The following is a 10,694-nucleotide window of genomic DNA, read 5'->3' as shown; positions in this document are numbered from 1 at the left end:
GTAGGAGTAAACTACCTGTACCGTCAGTGTCATCGTTAATGGGCCAAGGGGCAAGGCGATGATTTGTTGTCGACATACAATCGTGTCCGGCATAATACAGTCAATACAGAAAATCAAAAGGGATCTTGATTGAAATCCCATTTGCCTGCTGTACCTATTTTTCGTTCTACGCTGGACATTAATAAATCGTTTGATTATACAAATATATATAATTATGTTCAGAATAGAGCTGGACCGTCTGGTTTATGTGCGGGTCCTTTGACTTCTGGATCCGTATTTGTCGCCAAAAAAAGTACTGCCTCGCGACCTTTATCTACTGTCGTACTGTCCAAGTGTCCACTCACCACTGTCCAGTACTCCAGTTCCAGTATCCCTCTATCTCGGGAAAAACTGAATCCTGGATCAAAATGGAGTGACGAAGATGGGTTAATTCAAAAAGTTAAGGCACAGGGTCGCGGCTCCGAATAATGTCAAAAGGGTCAAAACTCAAAAGCAAAACCTGGCCGGCGACAATTTTTGGTATCGGTTAATATTCGTTAAGTCCAGTTACCGACAGCCAGCGATGTTGTTGTCGCTAGTAAAGTCGGTATTGTCGGTAGTCTACCGAATTCTACCGAATAATGGATCGCACCTTTTTTTTATTTTTTACTTGAATTACATTACTTATTACTATTACGTAATAAATCAAATGTTTATTCGTTATAGGAAATCTGACGTTTTTATTTCTTATTATTTTCGTTTTCATTGATGGTAAGACCATTCATTGGCAAACAGGAGCAGCAACAAATTAAATTATTTTACATCTCATCCTCATGTTAATTAAAAATATTTAATACTTGCGTGTTTATATAATATAGAGTTAATAAATGTAGAAAATATGCCATTCTTGAAATATACTTAATTATATTTTTATTGGAAATTCGTATTCGAATAATACGACTAAAAATAATAAAATATTTTACAATTCAATTAATTTGCCGAATTCTTTTGCAAAGTATCATGTACAAATATACTTGTATAAACTTTATTGGGAATAACAGGCAAATCGGAATTTGCGATACTGATAGAAATTAAATCCAAAGTAATATCTTCTTTTAAAGTAATACTTTTTAATTTTTTCATTAGAGAAATCTCGTTGCTGGTAAACGATGTAAAGCTGCTATCTGAGACGATTATTCCTGCCCTTGAAGATTTCTATTGATTCAAAGAAAAACATTTTAATATATTGATTAGAGATAAATGTAATTGCTTTAATGTCTGCATCATTAAATTGATGCAATAAATTAAAATCAACAAGTGTGTATATGGGTATGTATTTGTTCGTTACATCAAAGGATGAAATATGCTTCAAGGTTAATGAGACACTTACAACTTTGATCATTGATTCGGAGTGAAGTATGCCATATCCTTCCTTGCTACCAAAAAAGTAATTGCCTCGGTTCTGACAGTTTTCCAAATCTCTAATTTTGTCAATTTTTAATTCTTTCCCATTAATCTCTAATTGTTTGTTACCAGAGATTGGAAGAATCTGAAAGCTTGATTGCCTCCAATCATTCTCCAGCGTTTGTTGGCTCACATGGAAGAAACTGTTACACACGCCCAAGAAAGATTTTTCCTTCGCATAAGCACCGTCGCTGATGAAAAACTTGGAGGCATCGTCCAATTCAATACCAACACTTAGCTGGCTTACAATTGCTCGAATCATATCAACGGTCCACGGAGATAGGCTTCCACTGACAGCAATACCGGAAACGCCTTTCCTACGATTAAAATAATGAAAATCAATTTTTGTCGTTGTCTCGAATATTTAAACAAATTATAATATACAGGCCAATATAGGTTTAATAAAACCTTCAAACCACTTATTATACTGAAAGGGAATACACCAATATTGCTATACTGCGAGTTGAGGGACAGTAAAAGTTTAAAGAAAAACAAATAAATATTGTTATAGAAAAGATGTGAAATAAAATTTAAAATATTGGTACGATGTACCTATCAAATTTGATCTCAAAAGGGTCCTCGTTAATTTCAAAATCGCCCAGTGTTTCCTGGCCAAGGTCAGCCATACCAGCTTCAAAGAAACCCATGGTTACAGATGAAAATCGACAATTCAGTGTATCTGGTGCACGAGGCCTACATTTCAAGGTGGTACTGATATCGTAAGCTCGGCTAGGTATTCCGTCGTTACTCATACTATCCTCGGCAGTTGTGTTAACTCGTATTCTATACGTGTATTCTGGGCCATAAAACCAAGAGTCCATGTCGATGGACACTTGGCTCACTAAAGGTACAAATGGAAAAAATATATGATTTTAAAATTCAAAAAATACTACATAAAAACATATTATTATTTTTAATAAACTTTTATTAAATAGAAATAGAAATCATCGTTAAATGTGCTTTTGAAAATACATTGATACAATTTATAAGACACGTACCTAGGAAAAACGGTAACAACAGGAAGATGATCATGATGGCCAATAATGTTAAACTACTTTGCATATCACGGTGGTCTCTGCTTTTATATCAGCTAACATACCCTGCTGACCCCCTAACACTTCACTCGTCGTTTAATTAACTCGAATACTCCCTCTGGAAACTGAAAGCTCCTACCAGCAGTTATAAAATCTCAGTGTTTCTATAAATCATCTTGAATGGACAATATTTTTGACGTACTTTTGATATGTATAATTATTGTTAGTCGTTTATTATTCTGTAGCTTTTCTACATAGATAATAATCTAATTTTAAGCACTATATTTATGTATTGCTGTCACATTATTCCATCATAAGAGTATAAACCTTTGCCTCTTTGATTAATGAATTGAGTTTGCTTCTGGCAGGCTTTACCGATTCTAGAGTAACGTAAATGTGATCCAACATTGAACCGAGATTATTACCTTTTTCATCGTATATATCCACTGTATTAATAGTTTCTGAATGGAAATGGACTCGTGACATTGCAACGGTGCTCTTTGATGATTTCTAAAATGAGATTAAATTTAATGGAATAATTTGGAAGACACTATAAATGATACTGTATAAAACTCTTTAAGACATTCTAATGCCTACCAATTTATCAACAACATCTCTAAGTACAATTCCATTTAAATATCTGATACCAAACGAATAAGGAGACTTTATCAAACAATTGTCTATATCTCTCAATTTATCCATAATTATCGTTTCATCTTCCACTAATTTCGCATGAACCATTGACTCAAGCTCATAATTTGATATATTATTTAACAATATTTTTGTCTTATCAGTGAAAATGGTATAACTAGTAGGGCACATGCCCACAGTGAAATTTTCATTGAGCTTAAATTTGCTTTCATTGTCGATTAAATTAGCACCTATGCTTAGTTGATTAATAATCGAACGATAATCATTTAGCAGTGATTGTGGAATACGATCAGCTGAGGATACTTTGTAAAATTCGATACCGTTTTCTTGAAACTTCACCTGAAAGAGTTCAATTTATATGATAAGCTGTATAATAATTATTGTTCATTCAATATTTTAACCATTACCTGTAATGAAAAATTTCCTATTCCATAAGTTCGATAGGTTGCACTTTTATCTGGTATTGTTGCTTCAACATCAAAAGAACGCGGTGATAATTTTGTTACTTTAGCATCTTTAAATCTACAAATCAAGTTGTCCGGTTCATCAGGTCGACAAATCAGCTTTAATGACAAACTAGTTCCCAAATGACGACCATTGTCCGCCTTTAAAGCTGAAATCATGCCAACTCTTGTGTCGAATGTATATTCGGGTCCATATTTCCATAAATCATCATTATCTTGAGATAATAAATGCACACCTGAAAGACAAAGAAATAGACGACAAACATTACATTAAAAAATTAAAAAAAAACTATACATTTCTTTTGTTAAATACAAAATATTGGAGTTGGATTGTATTAACATTTTCTAATTGTTTGTTTGGAACATAACTGACCTAGGAAAAACGGTATCAGAACAAAATTCATACTGGCTTTATGTGCGTAGTCACTTTCTGACTACTTACTCGTGTAACTGTTCTCTTTTAAAGCTCTTTATACCAGTTTATACCACCCACTTGCTAAATTAACTTACATTTACTGCCAACAACCGCTCAACTACTCTCACACAAGATCTTGTACTATATTATTGAATAAAAGCCTTCAAATTAAAAAAAATTATCTTAGTTAATAATTTCGGAAATCGCATCTGTTTCAATTAAAATTTTTATATTTTTAATTCTATTAAAAATTTCAAATTTGGAGTTCTTTAAACGTAATAAGTTTCACACAACAAATAAAAAAAGATGCCTACTAGAAAACCTTGGTAATACACTTATCCAGTTAAGGATCGAGGGATTGTAAATTTGTCATTAACCAGTGTTGAGTCACAACTATCTCATTTGGATTTGAATTAGATAATGCAGAAGCTTAAAATAATTCTTAAAGTCAATTTTCGGCATGATTAATCCATTTGAGCGAAAGTATATTTATCAGTGTTCCTTTTAATTTTTAAAAACCTAACTAAAGTGTTTAAAAATAATAAATAAAATATAATGACTTTGAATCCTAGTTTGTTATAATTCGCAATATTTTTTTTATAATCTTACATTTAGAATTATAGAATAATTAATTAGAACGAACTGTTAATTAAATCGTGCTAGAATTACGTACAGTAATAACCGCGGTTAAAGCATCTACTGTTAAATGTATATGAATAGCCTATACGATAATCGAACTTCTATTATTTCATTGCACTGGCAATAATAATTCATTTCACCGCTTTCCACATTTAGTAAGAAATAACTTATTTCTACAAATATAAATCCTTTTGTCACTGTACCTCATCGCACGATGAATCAGACTGCGGAAAATCCCAAACCGGTATTATATTATTCTTCTGGCATACATGCTCGCTCGTAATTTATGAACGTTGAAATCCTTGTATTATCTTACACGTTACTAATTTTAGATTTTTCTTAAACAATACTGTACTTTGACTACTTATATATTACAATTTTTATAAGTCTAGTGTGAACAATTTGAAAAAATATTATTAAATCTATCAAACATAGACTTTCTACATAATTTACGCATAGCAACTTCGACAGATAATCAACGACTATAGTAATTAGAAGCTTCGAAGCAAAATCGAATAAATAAGATTTAATTATTTGATTTTTACTAAAAATTGCTCAGTTTACATGTTGTACTTTAACAAATCAACCGATAATCACCACTAATATACACGTTTTCAAACAAATGGGTTTATCCAGTTTTGCTCCGAATCTCCTCAATTAGTCTTTACATCCAATGGATAACATTGACTTGTTTTTAGTTTCATTCGGAATTTCCAAGTTCGCATTGAATTTGTTATCAGTGTGCGGGTGAAAGTTCAGAAGCGCTTTCCATTTCGCAGAAACAGTCTATGCTGCGTAATTCTTTAATATAAGCTTGTGTATAAAATAGGTTTTGCCATTCATCAGTATACATACATACATCCTCCTGCATTCTTTTTATAAAAACACTCGATAAGTTTCCCCACTATTCGATGAATCGTTTGCTCGGTAGCGGGGATGGTGCTACAAAACCACTCGGCGATTTATATACCAGACCCGATCCGACTCAAGGCATATCAGTTTTGAGTGTCTGCGAGTATTGAGTGAATATTTTACAATAAGGATCATTTGGAGTTAACTCATTTACAATAATGGTAAGTATGCCAAATATACAGACTTCCTAATTCTAAGGTTTATTGGATTTTCTTTGTATCTGCAAGAGAACCCAAAAGAAGCATATTAATGTTGAAATTTATTTTCGTAGATGAGATACGTAATATTAATGGCAGCCGTAATATATTTTGTGAATGGCCAGCAGCGTCCTCCATATGCTGGCAGCAGTAACCGTTATCCAGTGGTGCTGCCACGTTTTCGCGAGGAGCAGGAAGCTGCTGCCAGCTCAACTACTACCTCTTCCACCTTAGTTAATACTGATGAAGTCGATAACAGGATTAACTCTGAGAACCTTAATAACGTTACGCCGACTGACACAACGTCCACAGCATCAACGGCTCAACAGGATCTTCCTCCTGAAGCTTTTGGTGACATCGAACTGATCAACAGAATAAAAACTTGGCCACGAGATAAACAACCATTTTGGTTCATAAACTGGCAGCAAATCCAAGCACATCGTGATAATATTTCAAGTCAAAATGTGCAGCCAACTGCCGACACTAAGCCTTTCTTCGCTGGATGATTGTTTATTTCAAGTACTTAGTGGAAATGTTTAGGCATTACTATTAAAAAGATGAATAGCTGTTGCGCAATATGTGCATGGTGTAACAAGAAGACTGGTTTTTATCTTTTATTTGTTAACGGGTCGATATCGTTACCCATCGTCTGTCTGAGAGACTGATCATGTCCTTGTTGTGTGACGTCAATATATCTTTCTTCAAACTTTTCACGACGACGCAAATTTAAATTTATAATAGTATAGAAGCAATTTCGCAGACGCAGTTAAGCTGTTAAAATAATTTGTAACATTTACTATACATACATATCATTTTCATCTTTTAAGAACAGTGTGATTAATTATTCTTTTCTATTAAATATTCTTTTATATAAAAAATTATTTATCTTTTAAAGACTGGAAATTCTGGCAGAGCTTCACATACCTACCACCAAACACTGCATGGATTTACACCAAATAATTAAAAAAAATACTTTTCTAATGCCATACCCACAAAAATGATTAAATGCTAAAGTGGTAGTAAATTAGTGGAGTATGATATTTAATGACCGATTAGATTATCCAAAATTTCATCATCATTGAAAATATTAGTAGTAACGGCATCGGGTATTGTTAATAATTTTTCTTTGGCAGGCACAACTTCTCGAAGGGCAACACTTATAAACTCTCTGTGTAAAACTGATTTTCCTCTGTCCCCATCTATTGTAATTACTTTGCTTTCGGTAAGGGTCTCGCTCTTAAAAGTTTCTTGCACTGTTATTCGACTCGTCGAAGAAACCTGAAATAATAATAGTAAGCAAAAAAATAGTAAGTTATTGGAAGTAAATTAATATCATAGCTCACCGTTTGTAGTCTCATTAAGCCTGCATTTGCAAAGCCTCCAAATAATTGTTCTGAATGCTTCTCGCATTTACTAGGATTTCTTGTCTTTACAATGCTTTGAATCCATCCAACAGGCGTTTTTTCCAGTGGAATAATAATCGGTCGAAATTGCTCAAGCTTTCTTTCTAGTTGGCGAAAATCTTTAACTAGCATGCTTACAAAATATTGGCTGATATTGTACGTAACGAGACATTGGCCAAAAACAAAATTCTCCTTTGCTTTTATAGGCGTGGAAAAATTTTTCACATCGTGCAGATCAATGCCAATGCTCAACTGGCCGGCAATAGACCTAAAGAAAAATTGGATCAAATATAATGGAACAATAAATTACTTATACTAGAATATTATGAAGTTTTGCGGAACCCTCAACCTTAATAAACAAACAACCCACAGGATATTACAACATTGACGCATTTCCTGTGACCCCTTGGAGTAAGTAGAATTTTCAAGATATACAGCGTTTAAAAAGAGATGAATGGTTGACCGCAAACGTTTGAATTGATAGCGCTATAATTGTACCAGTTTTAAAACCATACGGAAGACCAATAAAATAAATCATGGAATCAAAATAATAGCATAAACATAGGAAAATAATAAAATTCATGATGTAGAATTTAACGTAAAGAATAAAAATGAACTTAATAATCCGTGGTTCATCGATTATTCCATATCAGCTGATCGTCTTATTAATATTTTTTGTACGACCCTGAGAGCAGCAACTCTTTATTTATCATAAACATTAATCAGCAGCACCAGTCAACGTGTCAGAAGGCATGCGGTGATTAGTCAGCATTTTAAATAGTTTAAGATTTAAAATATTACAACACAGATGAGACTTAGAGTTAAAACAAGGATAGAAAAGGAAGTGCACCAATGTTACAATAGTCTTGTATACTGCCCACGTCATCTCATTGTTTAACGAGTTCTCTTTCGCTTGGCACTTTTACGGACCTAATGATATTTAACATCCAGTTAGATATTGGTGTTTGCACCATGATACTTTCAACGCCACGCTTGCTAAATTGAATTTCAAAGGGCCAGTCAACTTGTCTAATCGTTATAATTACGCCAGTACTACGAATGGGTGTTTTTCTCACTATGGCGTCCTTCAATTGGCATACGAGTCTATCATCTTCTTGTGGTTTTGGCCGACATTTCAAGCTAGCAGTCATGCTGCTTACCAAGTAGTTCTGGTTATTTGGATCGCCATCCGCCAGTGTCACATTTGCAGTAACGTCGTATAGATACTCGGGACCGTATTGCCATAACGTCCCATTCCACGTAATTGCACCAGCTGCACCATATAAACAATTATTAAAATTTAATTTAACTTATATTTCAATTCTTTGACTTGTCTTTCTACTAACCCAGAAAAAATGGAATAATAGTGAGCATGTCAGTAAAATTCACAATAGGTTCAAAACCAAAGTAATTATTGTAGGTTTTTCTCGTTTTCGCTGTCTTCGTTGTCGCTTTCCTCTTCCTCCTCCTCCTCCTCCTCGCGTTACGAAGTCTTATTTTGTAGTGACGACTATTCGCATTACAACCCCTTTATGTCGTGTCGCAAGTTTATTCGATCAAGACTAATTCACCAAGCTTGTTTAGGTGCTTGTGCGTAGCAAGAAAATTATTTGTCGCTACTTTGCTTTCTCTTCAATGGTTTAAGCGCATCGCTTTATTAAGCCTTCTTTTTACAAATCGTTCATTATTCAGACTATAATGGGTTCTCACTTTATATTTACCATCTGTTTTATTTAATTAACAATTAATTGATTATAATTAAGAAAATTATCATACTATTATTATATCATAATTAACAGCAAAGTTTGTTTAATTACTTGCCATTGAGATACTACTTCGTGTATTCGTAACAAAACGACTGTACACTCTACAAAATTCAATCGAAATTAGAAAGAACGTGAATGCTCGTCGAAGCAGGGTTTGGAATATCTACAAATTCATTTTGGACTGGTGCTACATTTTTTAGAATTACGCTAATTTTCTGACTCGGATAAAAAGTAGCGTTTGAATGATTTATCACACCCTCGGAAATAGTGTAGGAAGAGAATCCAAATTTAGATACTACCATGCGACTGACAGAAGAATTCTGCAAAGAGAAAGAATAATTATTATAAAAATCTCTGATTAGCACAGTTTAATTTTGAACTTTCCATTGAACATTTTTCTACAAACCTACCATAATGACAGTAGTATGCTGATCGATTATACCAAGATTGCGGTGTTTTCCAAGAAAGTACATTTGCCTACCAAGACATTTATTCGGATTTCTAGTCTTTTGGATTATGAAATATTCGTTTGACTGGTCCAAGCTATATTTGGTAATAAGAGGATCCAACGATATCTCAAAGTCATCGAAATGAGCTGTTCTGACATCGAAAGACTCTTTTTTCTGCGTGACCTTGACAGCGACATCGCAATAACCATTTGTCGAATTTTCCAAAGTGGTGAAGTCTTTGCGAGGAAGATCTAGATTTATTCCATGATGCAATTGAGTTACGATGAGCTTTATCGTATCGAGATTCCACCTGGAAATATTTCTGTCGATAACAAGATTTTCCACCCCTCGTGGATTAAATCTGATCTCAAATGATTCTGACATCAGCAGGTCATTCGTTTCACGCTTTTTGCATTCGATATTTTTCCCAGTTGACGATGGTGAATAAGAATCGTGCAAGTGAAAACGTTTTTCCTGGTTTCTTGTTTCTTCCTCTTGGAGATGAAAACGACAGAACAAAGTGTCACTACCTTTTGGACGACATTTAAGATTCGTACGAATCACTGAACAGAAAGAGCTTACGTTCTGCATATTATTTTGCGAATGTAGATTCATATTTATCAAAACATCGTACGTAAATTCTGGATCTTTATTTTGCCAGCGTAGCTCGTGCATAGGGTCCCCATCATCTAATATGTTAGCTGCTGTAAAAGAAAATTTTATATTGAAAAAAAAGTAATAGAAAACTTATAAATAAAACTTGACTTACCTAAGAAAAAAGGTAGTACTGTCACTAACATGTCTCCTGTACTTTGACACAACTGTAATATCGCACTAATAGCATCTGCTTCATCCTTATAACGGCTCAACTTATTTATATGTATCATTATGTCTCCTTGAGTTGAATTTTATCAAGTAACGTTTCCGCAAGGATCACAAGTATCAGGATAGCTTTTGTCTTCCGTATTGATCGACATGATATTTCCAGACATAATTGTATACTGAGTGCACTCACTTTACATTTAAATTATCTGAGACCTTAAACCATTATTATATCCGTCTGAGATCCACTTGATAGTACAAGAAGCTGCAATGTGTTAATATCGTAACCGGAAGTATAAGAGGCCCCCAAATAAATGGTTCTTCCTTTATGTATTACGTTCTCCATTCTTTTCCAGTATTTGGCTTATTTACTATTAACACTTTTCAGCATCTGTCAATCTTCCACTTGGTATAAATTTATCATTGGTTTATGGTTAATACTGCCAGATTTACAATAATATAAAATATGGAGTTTTACACCTGAAACAATGTAAAAACT

General features: G+C 33.7%; 2 protein-coding genes across 5 annotated transcripts; both read right to left on the bottom strand.

The window, feature by feature from the left end:
• Nucleotides 1–892: 892 nt before the first annotated feature.
• Nucleotides 893–5,717, bottom strand: LOC136778558 (vitellogenin-like). 4 transcript variants are annotated; one of them, XR_010823457.1, is made up of 6 exons: nucleotides 3,966–4,828; nucleotides 3,536–3,828; nucleotides 3,075–3,467; nucleotides 2,680–2,987; nucleotides 2,442–2,612; nucleotides 2,147–2,284 (listed from the first exon to the last, which is right to left on the bottom strand). XR_010823457.1 is itself a non-coding variant. In XM_066735510.1 (4 exons), the coding sequence occupies exons 1-4, from the start codon at nucleotides 2,503–2,505 to the stop codon at nucleotides 970–972; spliced, it is 969 nt and encodes a 322-aa protein (XP_066591607.1). In that variant the 5' UTR covers nucleotides 2,506–2,775; the 3' UTR covers nucleotides 893–969. The 4 variants fall into 4 exon arrangements, 1 of the variants encoding a protein (XP_066591607.1); XR_010823458.1 differs by lacking the exon at nucleotides 3,966–4,828 and adding an exon at nucleotides 4,850–5,717 and having other exon boundaries at nucleotides 2,442–2,987; XR_010823456.1 differs by having other exon boundaries at nucleotides 2,442–2,987.
• A 546-nt stretch (nucleotides 5,718–6,263) lies between these two features.
• Nucleotides 6,264–10,573, bottom strand: LOC136778702 (uncharacterized). The gene is made up of 9 exons (XM_066735801.1): nucleotides 10,143–10,573; nucleotides 9,335–10,077; nucleotides 9,056–9,244; nucleotides 8,976–8,989; nucleotides 8,880–8,882; nucleotides 8,505–8,668; nucleotides 8,089–8,431; nucleotides 7,099–7,426; nucleotides 6,264–7,033 (listed from the first exon to the last, which is right to left on the bottom strand). The coding sequence occupies exons 1-9, from the start codon at nucleotides 10,258–10,260 to the stop codon at nucleotides 6,797–6,799; spliced, it is 2,139 nt and encodes a 712-aa protein (XP_066591898.1). The 5' UTR covers nucleotides 10,261–10,573; the 3' UTR covers nucleotides 6,264–6,796.
• Nucleotides 10,574–10,694: the final 121 nt, after the last annotated feature.

Source organism: Prorops nasuta, unplaced genomic scaffold (genome assembly GCF_024137725.1).
Source record: "Prorops nasuta isolate Cenicafe-Biocafe unplaced genomic scaffold, Cenicafe_Pnas_1.2 PNAS00014, whole genome shotgun sequence".
Taxonomy (NCBI): domain Eukaryota; kingdom Metazoa; phylum Arthropoda; class Insecta; order Hymenoptera; family Bethylidae; genus Prorops; species Prorops nasuta.
This window is presented reverse-complemented; position numbering and strand designations above follow the sequence as displayed.